We start from the raw sequence: 23,691 nt of genomic DNA on the forward strand, positions 1-23,691 counted from the left end.
GAAGCAGGTGACCCTGTACTGTTAATCAAGGTTACTAATATGACTAGGATTAGGGCAATTAGAAGCAGGTGACCCTGTACTGTTAATCAAGGTTACTAATATGACTAGGATTAGGGCAATTAGAAGCAGGTGACCCTGTACTGTTAATCAAGGTTACTAATATGACTAGGATTAGGGCAATTAGAAGCAGGTGACCCTGTACTGTTAATCAAGGTTACTAATATGACTAGGATTGGGGCAATTAGAAACAGGTGACCCTGTACTTTTTTGACACAGACATTGGTTTTATCTTGCTGCATATACCCTGCATGATACAGTAATCTTCCCTCAATGCCCAAAGAGGAGGGTACCGTAAAATGATCATATATCCGTTGCTTACTATTATCACTGTAATTTATTCACCAATATTTATTCATCAAGAATATACATGAAAATCAGTATACCACATGGCCTGATGGGATGATGGTGATATGAAGCAGTATAGATTCAGATTATTTTGTCAGTTTCTCCTCTCCCTGTGACAGTCTTGGCTCTCTGAAGACATGGGGAGTGAGTTGACGGTCTTTCCTGTCTCCCGCTTGACTGCACAGACACACACCTACAGACGCGCGCACACACACACTCACCTATGTGCCTTAAGGGGATAATAAGCATGATTGACAGTGAAAGAGACGTACAGAGGATTCTGAACTAAGTCTGATTTCCTATTGGCTGAAGTCTGGTCCTGTGCTCACGGTAGACTCAACACCACCTGACATCAGCTGACTAACACACACACACACGGTTTACGCACATTCTCCAGGCTGTAGCAGTGGTGGTCTCCAGAGCATCCTGTGTGCGCAGAAAGGGGTATAACAGAAATAGACAGGAGTGCTTTCAGGTTATGTCAAGGTGTAGTGTAGGTGTGAGGGTTATTCATTCACATCACAGCTGGGACCCTGCAGTTTAAATGCCTTCCAAGTGTTGTAACTAAAGCAAGTCCAGAGGCACTAATGTACAATAGAGGCAGAACAGAACTGGGATTTGTGCTGTAGTCACCTACTGCACATTAGTAATACAACAAGGAAAGCCTGAGTGCCAGTCTGTTTGAGCTATCATGCCAACTCCTTTTCATTCACTGTCATGCCAAACAGCAATGTTGTTGGCATTGGCAAGAGCACGAATGGATCTGGGACCAGGCTATGGAAAATAGGAGTTCAATATTGCAATTGGACATTTGCCGATTTGTTTGATAAGCGATATCTGAACCTCGCCTATCCAGTCCAGTTGAAGATAGATGGGAGTGTTACACTCAAGTATCACAAACACGCTTTTCTTCATCGGAGACAGTCAGATAGACACTTCCTGTAGTCTGAGATAATAAAACATACCCCCCCACCCCTCACAGACACAGTATTATCCATTACACTGCATCTCTCCTTCTATCCCTCTCTCACGGCATCTCCCCTTCTATCCCTCTCTCACTGCATCTCTCCTTTTATCCCTCTCTCACTGCATCTCTCCTTCTATCCCTCTCTCACTGCATCTCTCCTTCTATCCCTCTCTCACTGCATCTCTCCTTCTATCCTTCTCTCACTGCATATCCCCTTCTATCCTTCTCTCACTGCATATCCCCTTCTATCCTTCTCTTACTGCATCTCTCCTTCTATCCCTCTCTCACTGTATCTCCCCTTCTATCCCTCTCTCACTGCATCTCCCCTTCTATCCCTCTCTCACTGCATCTCTCCTTCTATCCTTCTCTCACTGCATATCCCCTTCTATCCTTCTCTTACTGCATCTCTCCTTCTATCCCTCTCTCACTGTATCTCCCCTTCTATCCCTCTCTCACTGCATCTCCCCTTCTATCCCTCTCTCACTGCATCTCTCCTTTTATCCCTCTCTCACTGCATCTCTCCTTCTATCCCTCTCTCACTGCATCTCCCCTTCTATCCCTCTCTCACTGCATCTCTCCTTTTATCCCTCTTTCACTGCATCTCTCCTTCTATCCCTCTCTCACTGCATCTCCCTTTCTATCCCTCTCTTACTGCATCTCTCCTTCTATCCCTCTCTCACTGCATCTCCCCTTCTATCCCTCTCTCACTGCATCTCTCCTTTTATCCCTCTCTCACTGCATCTCTCCATTCTATCACTGCATCTCTCTTCTATCCCTCTTCATCTCTCCTTCTATCCCTCTCTCACTGCATCTCCCCTTCTATCCCTCTCTCACTGCATCTCCCCTTCTATCCCTCTCTCACTGCATCTCTCCTTCTATCCCTCTCTCACTGCATCTCCCCTTCTATCCCTCTCTCACTGCATCTCCCCTTCTATCCCTCTCTCACTGCATCTCTCCTTCTATCCCTCTCTCACTGCATCTCCCCTTCTATCCCTCTCTTACTGCATCTCTCCTTCTATCCCTCTCTCACTGCATCTCCCCTTCTATCCCTCTCTTACTGCATCTCTCCTTCTATCCCTCTCTCACTGCATCTCCCCTTCTATCCCTCTCTCACTGCATCTCCCCTTCTATCCCTCTCTCACTGCATCTCTCCTTCTATCCCTCTCTCACTGCATCTCTCCTTCTATCCCTCTCTCACTGCATCTCCCCTTCTATCCCTCTCTCACTGCATCTCCCCTTCTATCCCTCTCTCACTGCATCCCTCCTTCTATCCCTCTCTCACTGCATCTCCCCTTATATCCCTCTCTCACTGCATCTCTCCTTCTATCCCTCTCTCACTGCATCTCTCCTTCTATCCCTCTCTCACTGCATCTCTCCTTCTATCCTTCTCTCACTGTGTCTCTCCTTCTATTCCTCTCTCACTGCATCTCTCCTTCTATCCCTTTCTCACTGCATCTCTCCTTCTATCCCTCTCTCACTGTATCTCTCCTTCTATCCTTCTCTCACTGTGTCTTCTAGCTATCAGTGTCCTGTTTTTCACTGCATCTCTCCTTCTATCCCTTTCTCACTGCATCTCTCCTTCTATCCCTCTCTCACTGTATCTCTCCTTCTATCCTTCTCTCACTGTGTCTTCTAGCTATCAGTGTCCTGTTTTGTAGCTCTCACTCACTCACTCACTCACTCACTCACTCACTCACTCACTCACTCACTCACCATGTTTACGACTAGTCATAAATCCAGCAGGTGCTCTAGCCTGGGTGAAGGGAGGGATTCCATTTGCAGGGCCGCAATCCACAGATCAATACCGTTTGCGCTCTTTGTATTAAACCCATAAATCTGTCCGAGGAGCGATTATGATTGGATGGAGTGACAGTAAACTTCCTTCCCGAGATGGCAACAGACGATGTATTGGCTCTGGGTCAACTGGAGAAATGTGGTTAGAGTGTTTGTTGTTATCGGATGATAGATGGGATATAATTTGATCCATGTTCGTTTTAAATTAGATGCGGTGGGATTTGGTGTAGTAAAATAGATGTTATAAAATAAAAGGTTGAATGAAAAACGCTGATTTAATGATCTTCTGATTCTGAATCAACGATTACCTCGCTGTTAAGTGCTTTCATTTCCTTTGGTTCTGGTGTCAAACGTATTTCAATTCCTGTCGAGCCGTTAATAGAGTGAGACATGTACCGTATTTCATGACTAGAGCACCTGTGAATATCTAAGATGTTCTACCGCTGCCTTTAGTCTAAACATTCTCCTCTTCTCTCTCTGTCTCTGTCCAGGATGCTTTGAGTGCTGCGTCAAATGCCTGGGCGTCCTCCCGTATGCCTCTCTCTTCGCCACCATCCTTCTGTACGCTGGGGTGGCGCTGTTCTGCGGCTGCGGGCACGAGGCCCTCTCTGGCACCGTCACCATCCTGCAGAACTACTTCGAGGTGGTCCGAGCTCCTGTGGAAACCCTGGACGTCTTAACCATGTGAGTGTGGGTGTGTTTGCGTGGGAGGGGCGTCACAGTGTTGTTTTTCCCCCCCGCCCTTTTTTCAAAATGACTCATGGTCTGGTTAGTCAAAACACCTACATGCAGCCTGGAGATGTGTTGAAACTCAGTGAGGAGAAGTTGCCGTTGAATTTTCACTTCTTCCTACTCCTTGTCTGCTTCGACCCCTGGAGGAACGAGCCTTGTCCTCACAAAAACAAACTTGCCCTATTTTGAAAGCTTCAGTACCTGTAAAGGGAATGGTTCCAATCTCACCTGTGCTTTGACTGGCACGCCTCGTTAACACCTTATCGAGACGCCGTATCCTCGGTCTCCCTAGATAGTAAAATGTACATGTCCCCCAAGCAGTCCCTGGTGATTGGTACTGGAAGTGAGTCAAAGTTACTTAACGGAACATTTCCTTCTCTTTCTTTCTTCTGAAGTGTTTAACCATTGACGGTACACAGCTGTCTTGTATGTGTAGATTGAGGTCGGCAAATCTCCCTTACACCTACCTACATTATTACTCACTATCTATACGTATACCCAACAAGAGGAGTATTTAAAATGTGATCAAGTGTAACTATCCTTACTCTCCCCTACCTTATCTCAATACACAACAGTATAGTGCTGAACTGTTGAAGCGAGGGTGAGTCTCACTACACAGTGACTGAAATGACTGCTTTTAACTCTTTGTTAAGTGTTAGTTTCAGAGTGGGTGGCAAGGAATAAGTTAGCCCTAAATATTTCTAAAACTTAAAGCATTGTATTTGGGACAAATCATCCACTAAACCCTAAACTTCAACTAAATCTTGTAATAGATCATGTGGAAATTGAGCAAGTTGAGGTGACTAAACTGCTTGGATACAACATTAACAGCTAAGATGAGGAGAAGTCTGTCCATAATAAAGCGCTGCTCTACCTTCTTAACAGCACTATAAACAAGGCAGGTCCTACAGGCCCTAGTTTTGTCGCACCTTGACGACTGTTCAGTCATGTGGTAAGGTGCCACAAAAAAGGACTGCAATTGGCTCAGAACAGGGCAGCACGGCTGGCCCTTGGCTGTACACAGAGAGATAACATTCATAATATGCATGTCAATCTCTCCTGGCTCAAAGGGGAGGAGAGATTGACTTTATCACTACTTTTATTTAAGAGAGGTATGTTGAATGCACCGAGGTATGTTTGAACTACTGGTGCACAGCTCGGACACCCCTGCATACCCCACAAGACATGCCACCAGAGGTCTCTTCACAATCCCCAAGTCCAGAACAGACTATGGGAGGCGCACAGTACTACATAGAGCCATGACTATATGGAACTCTATTCCACATCAGGTAACTAATGCAAGGAGTACAATTAGCTGCCTTGGCAGCAGCTAATGGGAATCCATAATAAATACAAATATAAATACACACATTCGTGCATTTTTAAGCTTTAATTCAAATCTAAAAATATATTCAGGCTGGCTGTCTGGTGAAGAGAGGTGTATTTATCAGGTCTTTGATCATGAATATGTGTGTGAGTGGGAGGGAGATTTTTCCCTGACGCAGCACACTGACGGAGATCGATTTTTCCACTCCTGTATGTGTGTGTGTGTGTCTGTGTGTGTGTGTGTGTGTGTGTGTGTGTGTGTGTGTGTGTGTGTGTGTGTGTGTGTGTGTGTGTGTGTGTGTGTGTGTGTGTGTGTGTGTGTGTGTGTGTTTGTACGTCTGCGTGATGTCTTGGCATGGGGCCGTTGGGGGATTGAAGCCCTCTGAAATCACTCTGGGTTGTCCCGGGCGCACCTGCTCACCGGAACTCCGCCTGCCGAGAGGGAGGGAGGGGGTGTGTGCTAGTGACTGCAAGTGTGTGTGTGCTTCTACTAGATGTTGGCAATGGCGGGTGATTGTGACATGAGCAGTAGACCTGGCCTAACTGATGTAACTGGGCTTTCTGTACTGATGGAACTGGGCTTTCTATACTGATGTAAATGGGCTTTCTATACTGATGTAAGTGGGCTTTCTAAACTGATTTAACTGGGCTTTCAATACTGATGTAACTGGGCTTTCTATACTGATGTAACTGGGCTTTCTATATTGATATAACTGGGCTTTCTAAGCTGATGTAACTGGGCTTTCTGAACGGATGTAACTGGGCTTTCTATATTGATATAACTGGGCTTTCTAGACTGATGTAAACGGACTTTCTATACTGATGTAACTGGGCATTTTATGCTGATGTAACTGGGCATTCTATACTGATGTAACTGGGCTTTCTATACTGATGTAACTGGCCATTTTATACTGATGTAACTGGGATTTCTAGACTGATGTAACTGGGCTTTCTATACTGATGTAACTGGGCATTTTATACTGATGTAACTGGGCTTTCTGTTCTGATGTAACTGGGCTTTCTATACTGATGTAACTGGGCTTTCTATACTGATGTAACTGGGCATTCTATACTGATGTAACTGGGCTTTCTATACTGATGTAACTGGGCTTTCTTTACTGATGTAACTGAGCTTTCAATGCTGATGTAACTGGGCATTTTATACTGATGTAACTGGGCTTTCTAGACTGATGTAACTGGGCTTTCTAGACTGATGTAACTGGGCTTTCTAGACTGATGCAACTGGGCATCCTATACTGATGTTACTGGGCATTCTATACTGATGTAACTGGGCTTTCTATACTGATGTAACTGGGCTTTCTCGACTGATGTAACTGGGCTTTCTCGACTGATGTAACTGGGCCTTCTATACTAATGTAACTGGGCTTTCTATACTTTCTATACTGATTTAACTGGTCTTTTTTACTGATGTAACTGGGCTTTCTATACACTTTCGAGGCCACTGATATGTGGTGTGTGCTGTACTCGGTGTGAAATTAACTTCAGATTGAGGGTACTAAAAAAACAAGGTTTATACCTCTATAAAATCATCTTTATCAGAGGAAAGCGTGTGAAATCTACCCACTGTGTTTGTCTAATGCTATCTTCGAAATCTCTTCCTAACCTGCAGGGATGGAGCTAACCCTAACTTTCCTACCCAGGTTCTTTCTGGGACATTAGAGCTTTTTACATAACCGGACCGAATTAAACACATAGTCATTAGCTAAATGAGAGCTAATCCACTAGTCCAAGCTAATCCACTAGTCCAAGCAAGGAAAAAATGCAGAATGACTGTGGAAGCAAACTGACTTGCAGTATCCAGTCAGAATACTGTCTGTTACTGCTGGAAGTCATTTGTAGTCCTGTAAGGGTTTTCTTCTGGTGAAAGAGAGGTGGACCAAAATTCAGCGTGGTGGTTATTCATGTTTTTAATAAAGACGACTATACATGAACAGACTATACAAAACAAGAAAAGTGAAAACCTAAACAGTCCTATCTGGTGCAAACACAGAGACAGGAACAATCACCCACAAAACCCAACACAAAACAGGCTACCTAAATATGGTTCCCAATCAGAGACAATGACTAACACCTGCCTCTGATTGAGAACCATATCAGGACAAACATAGAAATAGACAAACCAGACACACAACATAGAATGCCCACCCAGCTCACGTCCTGACCAACACTAAAACAAGGGAAACACATACGAACGATGGACAGAACCCCCCCACCCAGGGTGCGGACTCCGAACGCACAACCTAAACCTATAGGGGAGGGTCTGGGTGGGCATCTGTCCGCGGTGGCGGCTCTGGCGCTGGACGTGGGCCCCACTGGACTGAGGTAGCTCGGGACCGAGGGGAAGCTCGGGAGTGAGAGGAAGCTCAGGAGTGAGAGGAAGCTCAGGCAGGTTGATGGATCTACCAGATCCTGGCTGGTTGGTGGTTCCGGCAGATCCTGGCTTACTGGCAGATCCTGGCAGACTGGCGGATCCTGGCTGACTAGCGGATCTGGCAGATCCTGGCTGACTGGCACTGCTGGCGGATCCTGGCTGACTGGTGGATCCTGGCAGACTGGCGTATCCTGGACTGGCAGATGGACTGGCAGTTCTAACGGATCCTGGCTGACTGGCAGTTCTGGCAGATCCTGGCTGACTGGCGGATCCTGGCAGACTGGCGGATCTTGGCAGACTGGCGGATCTAACTGATCCTGGCAGACTGGCGGATCCTGGCTGACTGGCAGATCCTGGCCGACTGGCAGTTCTGGCAGATCCTGGCGGATCCTGGCACTTCTGGCGGATCCTGGCTGACTGGTGGATCCTGGCAGACTGGCGGATCCTGGCTGAATGGCGGTTCTAACTGATCCTGGCTGACTGGCAGATCCAGGCCGACTGGCAGATCTGGCATATCCTGGCAGACTGGCAGATCCTGGCAGACTGGCAGATCCTGGCAGACTGGCAGATCCTGGCAAACTGGCTGTTCTAACGGATCCTGGCAGACTGGTGGATCCTGGCAGACTGGCGGATCCTGGCAGACTGGCGGATCCTGGCAGACTGGCGGATCCTGGCTAACTGGCTGTTCTGGCGGATCCTGGCAGACTGGTGGATCCTGGGAGACTGGCGGATCCTGGCTGACTGGCAGTTCAGGCGGATCCTGGCAGACTGGTGGATCCTGGCAGACTGGCGGATCCTGGCTGACTGGCAGTTCTGGCAGATCCTGGCAGACTGTTGGATCCTGGCAGACTGGCGGATCCTGGCAGAACAGCGGATCCTGGCAGACTGGCGGCACTGGCAGTGCTGGGCAGACTGGCGGCGCTGGGCAGACTGGCGGCACTGGCGGCGCTGGGCAGACTGGCGGCGCTGGCAGACTGGCGGCACTGGCGGCACTGCGGCGCTGGGCAGACTGGCGGCACTGGCGGCACTGGGCAGACAGGTAGCTCAGCGGCACTGGGCAGGCTGGTAGCTCAGACGGCGCTGGGCAGACTGGCGGCGCTGGGCAGACTGGCGGCACTGGCGGCGCTGGGCAGACTGGTAGCTCAGACGGCGCTGGGCAGACGGGTAGCTCAGACGGCGCTGGGCAGACTGGCGGCGCAGGGCAGACGGGTAGCTCAGACGGCGCAGGGCAGACGGGTAGCTCAGACGGTGCTGGGCTGACTGGAGAAAAAGGCTCTGGCAGCGCTGGACTGAGGAGCACTGGTGCCTCTGGAATGAGGGGCTCTGGCGCCTCTGGCATGAGGGGCGGTAGCTCTGACAGCGCCGGATAGGCGGGAGACTCTGGCTGCGCTGGAGAGGAGGAAGGCTCCGGTAGCGCTGGACAGGCGGGACGCACTGTAGGCCTGATGCGTGGTGCTGGCACTGGTATGCCGTGCATACTATGCCAAACCAACAGCTTTCTTTCTACTCTGTCCAATACATCCTCCACACTCTCAGACTCAGCACTCTGCTGCGCCGACAGCTCCAATTCCATCCATGGCTCCTTACGGTAAACAGGGGGAGTTGGCTCAGGTCTGACTCCTGACTCTGCCACACTCTCCCTGTGCCACCCCCCAAGAACTTTTTGGGGATGCCTCTCGGGCTTACAGCCGCTCTGCCGTGCTAGCTCCTCATAATGCCGCCTCTCTGCTTTCGCTGCCTCCAGCTCGGCTTTGGGGCAGCAATATTCCCCTGGCTCTGCCCAGGGTCCTTTTCCGTCAAGGATCTCCTACCAAGTCCATTTATCCAAATAGTGCAGCCTCTCCCACTGCTGCACCTGCCTCTGTTGCTTCTCCTACTGCTGCCTTTGCTACTGCTGCTGTTGCTCCTGCTGCACCTGTAGCTTCTCCTGCTGCTGCTGTTGCTGCTGCCTCTGTTTACCACGCCGCTTGGTCCTTGGTTGGTGCGTGATTCTGTAAGGGTTTTCTTCTGGTGAAAGAGAGGTGGTCCAAAATGCAGCGTGGTGGTTATTCATGTTTTTAATAAAGACAACTATACATGAACAGACTATACAAAACAAGAAAAGTGAAAACCTAAACAGTCCTATCTGGTGCAAACACAGAGACAGGAACAATCACCCACAAAACCCAACACAAAACAGGCTACCTAAATATGGTTCCCAATCAGAGACAATGACTAACACCTGCCTCTGATTGAGAACCATATCAGGCCAAACATAGAAATAGACAAACCAGACACACAACATAGAATGCCCACCCAGCTCACGTCCTGACCAACACTAAAACAAGGGAAACACATAAGAACGATGGACAGAACGTGACAAGTCCAATGCACTTGGACTACAAATGGGGCTGCTGGGCCTAAAAAAAACTGTAATAGTGAAGTACTGTACTAAATGGCCTGCACACTCAATGCACACATGTACTGTTTAGCAATGTTTTCATTCCAAAAATGGATCTTTGTAAGTTCCTGTCATAGAGATACTATTAAATTAATATTTAATTAGTATTCTAATCCCTAGTTCTATGGTTCCTGGGAATGAAATCGCTAGTCTTGGTGTGCTAGCCACACCAACTGAGTGATCCCATCGCTCTGCTTCTGTCTCTCTGTCTTCCTCCGCAGGATTGACATCTTGAAGTATGTAATCTACGGCGTGGCGGCGGCATTCTTCGTCTACGGCATCCTGCTGATGGTGGAGGGCTTCTTCACCACCGGCGCCATCAGGGACCTGTACGGAGACTTCAAGATCACCGCCTGCGGACGGTGCGTCTCCGCCTGGGTAAGAAACACACTTAAATCAACCCCTATCCTCTGCGCCCTATCCGCCCCCTGTATATCTGAAGGCGTTGGATAGGTATAAGCATTAGGGTAGACAATTAGGACACATCTTTCTGGAGGAAGTGCCCGAGAGACGGGATTAGAGATCTGGTGATGGAAAATGTACAGTTTAAGATGTCTCTTCTTTGAATTATGGCCCAATGCTAATGACAGCTGATGAGCCAGTCAGCCTTCTACCGACTTATAACTGTCATCTTCTCTCTCTCTCTAATGGGCCCATCCCTCACTTCCTTCTCCTCCTTCCTCCCTTTCTTCTCTTCCCTCTCTTTATTGTCCTCCTTCCCTCCGTTTCTTCCTGCAGTTCATTATGTTGACCTATATCTTCTTCCTGGCCTGGTTGGGTGTGACAGCCTTCACCTCGCTGCCCGTCTTCATGTACTTCAACATCTGGACCATCTGTCAGAACACCACTGTGGTGGAGGGGGCCAACCTCTGCCTGGACCTGCGCCAGTTTGGTAAGGGTGGGCCCGGGTGGCCATTCACAGTATACGTACACAGTCACTGACACTGGCAGTGGTTAACCAGGGCTTTGGTGGATTATTTACAGTTGTTTGTTTGTTTGTGTTCTGTCATGAATGTGGATAAGATGTCTGACAAGACAATGAACTATAGAGCATACTGTACTAAATAGTGTGTCGTTTAGTCTTCTCACTTCACGGACACACAATTCAATCAATATATTTTACATTTCATTGCAGTTATTTAATGCTCCTGAAGGAGATCTATTTTACAGCCCTTTAACATGAGTGTTTGTTGTAACTCGCTGCAGTAGCTGTTGTTAGGTCTCTGTGGATCGAAGCGCCTGCCAAGCTAAGTCACTTGAAATGTAAATGTGAAATTGAATGTTGTTTTCTCGCAGGCATGGTAACTATCGGGGAGGAGAGGAAGGTGTGCACGGGCTCCGAGAAGTTCTTTAAGATGTGCGAGTCTAATGAGGTACGGGTGTGTGTGTGTGTGGCTGGGGAGCGATGAGGGGGGTTCTGTTGGCTGTGAACTTTAGTGATCGCCGCACCTCAGGAGTTAAATGCTTCAGGGAAGTGTTTCCCGATCCTGGCTCTGGGGACCAAAATGCACTTTTTGGTTTTTGCCCTAACACTCACACACTTGATTCAACCAATCAACTCATCGTCAAGCCTTTGATTTGAGTTAGGTGTGTCAGTGTTAGGTCCAGAAACACAACACGTGCTCCCCTTTGGTACCCCAGGACTAGGATTGGGAACACTGCTATCGGGTTCCTCTGTCATTTTAAATGGTGATTTGTGTGAGTGAGATGAGGGTAGTGGCGCAACCAGATTTCTCTGGGTTTGAACTTTAACCTCTTGTGGAAAGGGAACAAAAAACATAGCTTGATAAAGATTAGTCTGTCTTTTTGTTGAACCTTTATCCTCCTTTATCCTTTTGTCCTCCGTTTAATTCCCTTTGAAAAAGTGAGCTAATATTGCACTTGGACAAATCTTAATACGTCTTGTCCTATCTCACTCTCAAAGCAACCGCTCTGTGATTTGTTTTTTTAATCTCAACATGACCTGGCAATATTGTAAACACAGACATGACAAGTTGGAACGATGCTTTGTGTCCCATTTTGAATACCAACAAAGCAAGCACCGATGTTGTATATTGTCTTTATTTCCTGGTGACTAATAAAGCTGTGTTGTGTTTGATTGTCTTTCAGCTGGACATGACGTTCCACTTGTTCGTCTGTGCCCTGGCCGGGGCTGGGGCTGCAGTTATCGCCATGGTGAGACAATGACAGCTCCACTTTATGTCCGAGGGTTGTGTGACCTGCCTATTGGTCCTTAAATGTCTGTCGATAGCATCGCCACTCTGTTCCCTCCCCTCTGTCTGAACACATAAAGATTGGCAGGCAGGGTAAACCTCAGTGGGAGAGGATTGTCTTGTTGTGTGGACATACCAAAGGTTATACTACAAAGGATTCAAGCGATTGGTAATCGGGAGGAAAAACGGACTGTTTTTTATGCTGCAGACTTTGAAAGAGGTTCTCCCAGTGTTGAGAGCGAGGCAGATCGAGAAAGTGCTAAACAGAGGCAGAGTGATCAAGTGATAGACACAGAGAGAGACAGGCAGAGAGAGACATTGAGAGAGAGAGAGAAAGAGAGAGAGACACATACAGAGTAACACATAGCGACAGAGAGAGAGAGGGAGAGAGAGAGAGCTGTTGATTAGAGGGAGGCGTTAACCTAGCGATGGAGAAGCACAGGGCACAGTTGCCATGGAAACTGTGGAAGAAGAAAGGAGCTTGTTGAGAGCAGCTAAGTGATGGTGAGGACTGGAGCAACCGTCTTCACTGGAGAAGACTGCTGGGTCTGTAGCCAGGGTGGAAGGATACACATTTAATGAAGGCTGTTATTCGGTATCGAGTTCCTTTTTAAACAAAAACACATGTTCACAGTGAATATAACAAAAATGTTTTGTCAAAACATCAATGACACCAGTTTCTTATGGTTTGGTTGTCATCAAATAGATATGTCCATAACAGCTTCCTGTTACCACAAAATATAAACAAAGTAATACATTTCCAGTCCGTAGACCCATGATGTAATGTTTTAAATCTACAAATAGGACATTGTTGCTGTGTTGTCTGAAGACTATAAAAGATGAGAGAAAATGAAATGGCAATCAATTTGGGCGGGAGCGGCTCTTCGCAACACAAAGTCTGTATCTGTGGCCCAAATGTGTGCTCTTTGTCCACCCGGTGGATGTCTATGGTAATACACAATGGGATGACTCACCAAAGTGTGTTCGTGTTAGTTCTCACCGAGAGCTAAGGTTTAGAAAATGGGTAAGAAATCAATTTGCATAGACAATATTGATGTACTATCTTCTCGTCTAATATTTTCTGTGATAAATTATCTGAGATCATTGTGAGATTGTATGAAGGAAGTACTGTCTGTATCTCCAACTTGGATCTATCTTGGTGAATCTGTTTATTCATGATGAGTTTGAGTCATGTCATTATATAACAAAAGAATAGAACAACTTAATTATCCCAAGCTTAGGGAATTCGTTAGGCATGTTAATCTTCACATCATCATTACGACACAATGTCACCGATAGATAAATGCCATACAATGGACAACAGGAGTGCAGGTGTTTTTCTTTATTTAATTACCTCATAATTACTTCTTCAGAACCTCTGCAGCAGATGCTCTGGTTGGCTGATCACTGACACCTCACTGCCACCCAGTGGAGAAAAGAGTTACTGCAGAAACACATCAGGGAGATGTTCCTTTGGTCGGGGCGTCCAACGCAGTCGCCACCTGTTTCAGTCCTTCTTCCATTTGGTGCCTAATGAACGCGACCCAGAGTCCAATAACTGCTTCTCTCCTTTTCTCTTCCTCTCTGGTCTGATGAGGAACAGGCGTCAGCTGCCACGGTCCTCATCCGTAACAAAGTCCTCCTGACGTCTCAGAGTCTGGGCAAATACTGCACTCGCTTCTGACGGGGGCCTATCGGTTGGCCCATCACCTTTACCCCTGACCTCAGTGGTCTCAGTGACATCACTGTACGCCGTCAGGAGCTGAGAGGAGCCGACCACCTCGATATCAACATGGCCGAACTGAACTCTGAACCTCGGAGCTTAGGGGTCGCCCCCAAAGCATCGCCAGCTCTGTCATCGGTCACGTCACATGATTCTGTTGTTATTCACTAAAATATGCTTTGCTGGCACCACTGATTATAATAACCAAGCTCCTCTGGTTGCTATCGATAGGTATGTTGATAACCGAGCTCTCCTGTCACGCCCGGTTCACCTGACTAGCACAAATGCTGACACAGTCGTAACAGACACAGAGCTCACTAAAGAATAAGGTTGATCAACTAATCCATCCCTTAAAGTTTGGTTGGTTTGTTTTGGTTTGAAACCAGTGAAGGCACAGTGCCACTAAACGATCTGCTTTGGGCTTTTGGTTACAGCTTTGTCTAATCATCTAACTAACTCTGTTACAGCCTAATTAATGAATCACTAAACTCTGCCCTGAGGTATAGGCTCGGTCGAGGGGTTAACAATCCTCCCACTAACATCCCTGTAACCCATGTGTCCCTCTAATACAGGTCCACTACCTAATGGTACTGTCTGCTAACTGGGCCTACGTGAAGGACGCGTGTCGGATGCAGAAGTACGAGGACATCAAGTCCAAGGAGGAGCAGGAGCTCCACGACATCCACTCCACTCGCTCTAAAGAGCGTCTCAATGCCTACACCTAAAGCACACGACCCCCCCCCCCTCCCATCCCGTCCCCCTATCCTTCCTTCCCTCCCTCCCCAACACACACACGTCCATGACACACACGCAGCATAACACACACAGAAATCACACAAGCTATTCAATGTCTGGTGTTTATGTTCGTAGGGGGGTTGTGGTGTCGTGTTGTGGGTGGTTTCGACTTCACTAAGCTTACGGGTGTGATGAGACAAGTCGTTCCTACGGGATACCATGTGTCTTCTCTGACGAACCCTTCTTTCCTGTATTGATATTTCCTTTCTATTTCTCCTCCTCTTTACTCCTCCCTTTCCTGTCCTGTTTCTTCTTCTCATACCCTACCCTTTCTCCTCTTTCTCCTCTTCTACCTCTGCCCCTCTTCTTTTTCCCTTTGCATTTTGTATATTGGTAGTAGCACATCTTTTTACAATGTGTCATTGCTTTTTACCATATCTCGAGGTCGAGTGCTTCCATTTATTTATGTTTGGTTTTAGGAGGGGTCGTGCTGGGGGCTGTTGAGTTTTTAATCGCTTTTTAATTCACATTTCCGCGTAATTTATATTTATACGTTCCTAAACACTCGTCATCCAACGGAGCTCCAATCATACAGAGGTTTTAACATCCATTTTTATTTCAACATATCCACTTAACAAGACCAAAATGTGACCGAAACTTGTATCATTTACAGGTAAATTACAGCATAATAAGCTTCCGAAACAGTAAGCATCGCCGGTATAAAAACTATGTACAGAATCTTTTTTTCAGAAAATTCTTTATTGGTTGGGAGTGCCAGGGATTCTCAAACAAAACAAAGTTCCTTCAAGTGACTTTTTACATATTGCTATAACTGTAGCTTGGCCTGTCAGAAACGTATGCTGGCTTTGTTGAGTAGCCTAGTCATTGAACGTGAAAAACACTGATTTTCTGTCAATAATAATAGTGTTCTGAAGCTGTGAAAAGAAAACAGTTGTTTGAGTGGCAAGTCAGTGGAGTGAGGAAGACGATGAGGATGATATGTCGTATAAGGAGGAAGAAGTAGAGGGAATGACATGACGTAGAAATCCATCTGATAGAATGGCCTTTCAGGATGTCGCCGTGGGGGAAACTCTGTAGAAAACCACTTTTCTCATTCATCACAGGCCATAACTCACATGCAAAATAACATTTTACAGGTTTCATATGTACATGTTTTAATCTTCAACTTTTTAAATGCAAGTTATCAGAAGAAGAAATACATGTTTTTTTTTGTCAGTATTCTGCTCTGTATATATATCTACGGTATATAAATATATACATATATGTGAGACACTTCAATTTCAGGTCATTCATTTCATTGGTCAAAGTTTGGTGATATTCTTGTGAACGTCCATTTCAGAGATTCCAGTGAAATAAATATGGTAACAGAATCTAGACAGCAAGCGGATGAACAAGCTTTAGGCCTGAAACGGCCGTATTGCTACACGTGGAAACAGTTGAATATCACATTGAGAGATAACTTAACCGTCTGCAGGGTTGGGTTCAATTCCATTTAAATCCAGTCAATTCTGGAAATAAACTGAAATTCTTGCAGAATTTACCGAATTGAAAGAAAACTGACCCAAACCCTGACTGTCTGTGAAGCTATACTAAAAAACATGGAATGTCAATAAAACAATTAAAACCATATTACTCTTGAGTATGGACCAAACTCTGTCTTAACTGTTTCTACTACTCTAGTTTTGCAGTACAGCGTTTCATCATTCCGTTGCTAACAAAAAAGAACAACCATTTTTTTGGTGCACTTATTCAACCATCGTGAGCTCTTTCTTGGTGTTACGTGCGTTTGGATTTGAAGCCTAATCTCTGTACTGTAGTCATGCAACGTTTGGTTATTAACCAATAAAAAAATTACTTGTATTATCTAGGTAAAAAGAACCGTGAATCTAGCTGTTATTTGTGGCATGGTTATGCATTCAGTGGTAATAGTTTTTAACTGATTCAAAAAGTAAAAATATCCTCTCTCTTTATCATTTTCATTTCTCATTTTTACGCTTGGACTGTCTGAGTCAACTGATTTCTTATATGTGCAGCATTGTGGTTCCTACGCTAACAGTATTATGCTACGTAAACAAATAGCCTATTAGCTTGTAGTGAATGATTTTGTTTCCCTTCCTCCTTCAGTTTGTAATATTCATTTTTGAAAGCCCTGTCTTAAAAAACAGATACTACTTGTAATGATGTTGCGTATTCACTTCTTCAGCATAAACCTGATAATGCTTTCCGCTTTCTCATCCCATATTAGTCTTTTGTACTTTCACTAAGAATGCTTTGTAGCAGGCTGTACGATTCTTCATCATCTGTTTTGTACATACATGTGCCAACGGCTTAAACAGTGGCGTTTTTTAAACTGTAGGAACAAACTTGCTTGCTTTAAATAAAATACACTCGTGTACTTGTTAATAATTAAACCCCCGAGTCCATTTCTTTATTTATGTATTTATGTCAGAGCTGTATATGTATATACCTGTATACCCACTGGGCACACACGTCATTTCAACGTCTAGTTTTGATTTACATCACTAACGGGAATTCAATGTGAAATCAACAAAAAAACGTCACCATGTCATTGGATTTAGGTTCAAAGTTGGGTGAAAAAAAGTCAATTCCCTTACGTTGATGACTTACGTTGATGACTTCTTGCGAATCCAATCAGTTTTCCACGTTGATTCAACATTCTTCACATACATTTTTTTTAGTATGTGGAAACAACATTGATTCAACCGGATTTTGCCCAGTGGGTATGTACATGCCTACAAGGATTCCGTTTATACACACCTCTGGTGCTGTGCATGGAAGTGAAATGGATTTACATTATTAGCATATGAACAAAGTGTACCTTGCATAATGAGGATGATATTATAGCTCTTGCAAAGAGCTTTCTGAACCCATTTATGCAATGCAGGTGTGTTTGAAGACTGTCCAAAACACACACATCACCTAAGGCAGTTTCCATCCATCCACACAAATAGAATGGCCTTACTATACCCGACTATACCAGATAGCTTGGCTTGAAGAAGAGTGCCTGATATCATATCACAAACATTCCCCGGCCCTGGGGAACATTATGCATGCTCTCGCTACACTGGCTAACCTTTACCTGTGGCATTTAAATAGCATATTACATTTGTGGATACAGTGTACCAAATGAAAACGTGTTCTGCAAACTCTCACCAACCCCCGGTGAACTTCTCTTCCTGAGCAGATAGACTGAAGCCCTTGGGCCAATCAAAGACAGTCAGAGTCTGACCTTAAGGTAGTGTGAGAAGAGAAACAAGCCTCGATCAGATAAAGACTAGAGCAGCTTAGATGACATTCACCATGTCACAGAAAGGCTAGACCAAGGGTGCGTCTGAAATGGCACCCTATTCCCTATACAGTGCAGTACTTTTTGACTAGGACTCTAGTCAAAAAATAGTGCACTAGGGAATAGGGTGCCATTTTGGGATCATTGCAGTGTATACCAGAGGCTCACATCCTTTGAATCAGACATATGTGACATGTAACGTACATGTGTGTGTCTTATCCCCTCATTTACACACATGACTTCAGCACATTTAACAATTTGCCGCATTGGTGGGGATGAAGGTATCCCTGTTTAGTAGGTCTTAAAGGGGAGTGAAGGTATCCATGTTGTATAGGTCTTACAGGGGAGTGAATGTATCCATGTTTAGTAGGTCTTAAAGGGGAGTGAATGTATCCATGTTTAATAGGTCTTAAAGGGGAGTGAATGTATCCATGTTTAATAGGTCTTAAAGGGGAGTGAATGTATCCATGTTTAATAGATCTTAAAGGGGAGTGATGGTATCCATGTTTAATAGGTCTTAAAGGGGAGTGAATGTATCTGTGTATAATAGGTCTTAAAGGGGAGTGAAGGTATCAAGAATGGTCCACCACCCAAAGGACATCCAGCCAACTTCACACAACTGTGTGAAGCATTGGAGTCAACATGGGCCAGCATCCTTGAGGAACACTCTCGACACATTGTAGAGGCCATGCCCCGACAAAGTGAGGCTGTTCTGAGGGTAACGTTGTGTGGTTGCCAGTTTGAGTCTTGGGTCTGACAGTTTGCTGAATTGAGCGAGCAACTTATATCAAATCCTAGATGCCTGCAGCTATGCTCTTGAGCAGAGCACTTAACCCCCCACAACAACTGCTCTTCTCTCATTGATCGAGACAGGTGTCTGTCATCATGACATGCAGCCCTTTGAGGTGGACCCACCTGTCTCAATCAATTAGAGAAGATTTGAAAAAGACAAGATGGCAGCATACACATTGTTGAGTTGCTTCATGTAGGGAAACTTTTACAATTTTAATAAAGGAGCATTTTCTAAATTCAAATGTACCCCTGCAACTGGACACAGACATTTTAAGACTCTAGTTTCCACAAATAGAGGACAAAGATAGCATCGCCAATACCAGCTTAGTTGAAAATTTGCTGCCAATGTTTTGTATAGGCAAACATGTAACTCCCAGTATAATGGCTTCTCTCCAAAAAATGTAAATCACATTATCTGGTGTTACAATCTGTAGCTAGCTGGTGAGGAAACGAATATGAACTGGCAGCTGGATACAACCCAGACCTGCCAGGACCATCTACTGAACAATACCTTGGGGAACCAAGGGACGAGATCACAGACTGAAGACTGCAGAGACTCAAGTTAGTTCCCCCAGTTTATAATGTATAACCTTTCCTGTTGTCTTCTTTGGAAACTTGGTTTTCAGTGTTGTCTTATGTTTGTGAGTAAGAATAACATCTAGTTGATGCTGACAGTTGTTCTGTAGATGACAGAAAGTGTGTGCAATACTGGTTCTAGCCAGTTGGTGGCAGTGACCAGCCTGTGTAAGACTTCACTTCTCTGAACAATAAAAGCTCATCTCAACTGTCGATGAACAATTGATCTGGGTGGCTCTGGCGAAGCACCAAAAGACACGCCTCCAAACCCACTCCGTCACTACTGAAAGTGATGCACTGAAGCCTAACAAAACTATTCAGGAAATAAATGGAAGACTAAGCCCTTTATTGCATGAATTGTAAGTGTGAGCTCTCATTGGCTGGTTTTGGAGCAGGAGCTTGTGGGATAAATGGATGTTTTGAGAGATGTGACTGTGAATGGTAGTGTGTGTGTGTGTGTGTGTGTGTGTGTGTGTGTGTGTGTGTGTGTGTGTGTGTGTGTGTGTAGTGCCACTCTTCAGTGCTACTGTTCTCCACCCGCTCATCATTAGGGAGACAGCAGGGAATGGAGAAATGGACAGGAAGGCAGGTAGAAGAGCACAGTAGGTGTACCACAGTGTACTGCCCCAATGTATTACTAAATTCACTCTGAGTCAAGGCATACTGGGACTCGATGTGAAAAGTAACACAAAGGTGCCACAGGTCAAACATCCCAAAAGTTCAACTTCATTCCTGAGCGATTAAGATTAGCACCCGGCCTCAACATGTATACTATTCTGCCCTGTGCAGCGCCGCTGACCTCAGTAACAATCCTAACCTGCCCCAGAACTGTGGGTATGAAGGTAAAAGAGTATAAAAATTGGATGCTTTTCTTCTTCGTCTTCAGTTCTTCCATAGTCATCATTTGTGCTGCTGTTGAGTGTAGTAGCATCCACAGCTGACTGGTTGCATGTACAGGTTAGGCTTTTGACTGCATTACCGTGCTGAGTTTGTTGTGTTTCGACAGGTGTGCCATCTCGTTTCACACTAGAGTGATGAAATTATAGAGAGCGCCATAATGACTGGAGTTTGAGGCCAAAGGGTGGTTTAAGGACATGCATAGTACTGCTATGCTTTTCTCCCCCGTGGGGTCTGGCTATGTGTTGGGTCACTTTGAAAACTAAAGGGAGGGTAAAGTGCTTACTGGTGTTCTTGTTCAATACACTGGAGAGGGAGGGTGGGCACTTACATTGACATTCGCTGGGGCACAGATCTATGTTCAGACGGAAAGCATCGTGAACATAGCTGAAGTTGTTGCTGCCTCTAGTCTGAGGTGCTGTCACCTACCAAAAACGGGCTGAACTGGCAATCATAACAAAGAAGAACATGTGAAGGAATGTAGAAGACAAAATGTATCCTCAGAGACATCAAACCTTTAGAATGGCCTGAGACAGACATCCCTATGTGTCAATTAACATTTTATAGTGTACAGTACGTGTCACTCTATGCTCTCCATAGCCTCTACCTTTGCCTAAGGGTTCCATTCAAATGCCAGTCAGTGTGACAGAACAGTGTCTCTGCTGAGTAGACAAGCCCCCTATATAGTGCACTACTTTGAACCCGGGCCGTCTGGTCAGAAGTAGTGCACTCTACAGGGAATAGAGTGCCATTTCAGATGCAATCTTTGAGTGATGAAAGTTTGTTACTTCGCTCAGGGCCAGAAGTGTCTGGTCTCCGGACTGAAAATAGAAGAGCTTACATTCTTCAGGCTCCCTATCAGTCACTGATGATAGGCAGTATTGTATTGCGTTCACTGCTGAGTAAAGACACGACCTTGAGGAAGTGTCGGGAGAGAGAAACTACATTGATTTTGTCACGTGCGCTTGCTTCCAGCAGCCGATGTCGACTTAACACCGGAGCTTAATACAAAGTGTATCCCTATGGCAATGTGTGTCTCGGTGAAGCAGGGGAGCAGCAATACCCAGGCAGAGCAGATATAATCCACTCTGATGATGACTCTGCTGTCAACTCCAATCGACAATTCCCTTCTGTATATGGAGGCATAAACACAAAGGCAACACACATACTCTTACAGACACCAACACACACACAGACACACAACGCACACACACGATGGTCTGTTATGATAAAAGCATCACACGGGACTGATTCGCATGCCTAATCCCCTTATCTCGCTCCCCGTGTCATGAATTATGCGGAGGTAACTTTATCTCCATAATATCATAAACAGATTCTAAAGCCTCTCTCTACGCCTCTCCTCCACTCCGCTCCCTCACTGCACTGAGATTCACTTCTCCATTTGGAGGGGATGAGGGGATGATTACATTGGAATAAAGATGCAGTCGTACACACACACACAGACTTGTGTGTGCATACACATGCAGTAAAACACACACACATACACTCACACAGCAGACACACACATGTAGCAAACAGAAAACACACATATACTCTTGACGAACACAAGCAGCCGTGAGAGTTTCCCTTGGCTTCGCTGCCGGGCTCCAGAATTCGAAATGAAACTTGCAGAGTTGCAGGGGAATTCTATAGCTCCCTTCCTTCTATGTGCAGGATGATAATAGAGACAGTGACAGAGAAGAACCGAGTCTGAGGGAGAGAGTTGATCGCCACTGTAGACACCAATTACTTCCCTCACTGAGAGGTCTGTTTGTGTCCCCAATGGCTCCCTTTTTAGTGCACTACATTTGACCAGGGCCCATAAGGATCCTAAAATCACAGGGCTCCCTAAATCTCTCTAAGGTCATTACCAATCGCACGAGGTATCAAATGTTATTCGTCACATACCTTGTTAACAACAGGTGTAGACTGTGTTCTTACAGGCCCTTCCCAACAATGAAGAGAGAAGAAAAATAGAGAAATAATAGAATGTGCAGGGGTTGGAGGCAATTGAGGTAGATATGTACATATTAACTAGGAATAAAGTGACGGATAGTGAACAGTAGCAGCAGCGTATGTGGTGAGCAAAAACAAGTTTGTGCAAAAAGGGTCAATGCAGATAGTCTGGGTAGCTATTTGGTTAACTATTATATGAACTATTTAGCCGTTTTATGGCTTGGGAGTAGAAGATGTTCAGGGTACTGTTGTTTCCAGACTTGGTGCAACGGTAATGCTTGCCATGGGTAGCAGAGGGAAAAGTCTATGACTTGGGTGGGTGGAGTCTTGGAGAAAATTTAGGGCCTTCCTCTGACACCGCCTGGTATAAAGGTCCTGGATGGCAGGGAGCTCGGCCCCAGTGATGTGCTGGGCCGTATGCATTATCCTCTGCAGCGCGTGGCGGTCGGAATGCCAAGCAGTTGCCATAGCAAGTGGTGATGCAGCCTGCCAAGATGCTCTCATTGGTGCAGCTGTAGAAATGTTTGAGGATCTGAGGGTCCATGCCAAATCTTTTCAGCCTCCTGAGGGGTAAGAGGCAATGTCGTGCTCTCTTCACGACTGTGTTGGTGTGTGTGGACCATAATTAATCCTTAGTGACATGGACACCGAGGAACTCAATGCTTTCGACCCATTCCACTACAACCCTGTTGATGTGAATGGGGGAGTGCTCCATTTCTTGCAGTCCGTGATCAGCTCCTTTGTCTTGCTGAAGTTGAGGGAGAGGTTGTTGTTCTGGCAACATACTGCCAGGTCTCTGACCTCCTCCCTGATGGTGGTCATCCTACAGATAACCCCCGAAAATTCTGAAATCTCCATCCCTAACTACAACATTTTCAAACGAGATAGAATGGCCAAAGGGGGAGGTGTTTCAATCTACTGTAAAGATAGCCTACAGAGTTCTGTCCTACTATCCAGGTCTGTACCCAAACAATTTGAACATCTACTTTTACAAATCCACCTCTCTAAAAACAAGTCTTTAACCATTGCCGCCTGCTATAGACCACCCATATATAGCCCTTGGTTCTCTCCAGACCTGACTGCCCTTAACCAACACAAAAACATCCTATGGCGTTCTGCATTAGCATCGAACAGCCCCCGTGATATGCAACTTTTCAGGGAAGCTAGAAACCAATATACACAAGCAGTTAGAAAAGCCAAGGCTAGCTTTTTCAAGCAGAAATTTGGTTCCTGCAACACAAACTCCAAAAAGTTCTGGGACACTGTAAAGTCCATGAAGAATAAGAGCACCTCCTCCCAGCTGCCCACTGCACTGAGGATAGGAAACACTGTCAACACCGATAAATCCACTATAATTGAGAATTTCAAAAAGCATTTTTCTACGGCTGGCCATGCTTTCCACCTGGCTACCCCTA

General features: G+C 45.6%; 1 protein-coding gene across 3 annotated transcripts in view; it reads left to right on the forward strand.

The window, feature by feature from the left end:
* Nucleotides 1-17,159, forward strand: part of LOC118371877 (neuronal membrane glycoprotein M6-a) — a 90,903-nt gene extending 73,744 nt beyond the window's left edge. For 2 of the 3 annotated variants that reach the window (XM_035757517.2, XM_035757516.2), the window contains exons 2-7: nucleotides 3,658-3,850; nucleotides 10,278-10,434; nucleotides 10,795-10,948; nucleotides 11,353-11,429; nucleotides 12,166-12,231; nucleotides 14,565-17,159. In XM_035757517.2, coding sequence (XP_035613410.1) covers nucleotides 3,658-3,850; nucleotides 10,278-10,434; nucleotides 10,795-10,948; nucleotides 11,353-11,429; nucleotides 12,166-12,231; nucleotides 14,565-14,717 — 800 coding nt within the window. In that variant the 3' untranslated portion in view covers nucleotides 14,718-17,159. The other variant, XM_035757518.2, reaches the window with a different exon arrangement.
* Nucleotides 17,160-23,691: the final 6,532 nt, after the last annotated feature.

This window comes from Oncorhynchus keta, chromosome 29 (assembly GCF_023373465.1).
Source record: "Oncorhynchus keta strain PuntledgeMale-10-30-2019 chromosome 29, Oket_V2, whole genome shotgun sequence".
NCBI classification, from domain to species: Eukaryota; Metazoa; Chordata; class Actinopteri; order Salmoniformes; family Salmonidae; genus Oncorhynchus; species Oncorhynchus keta.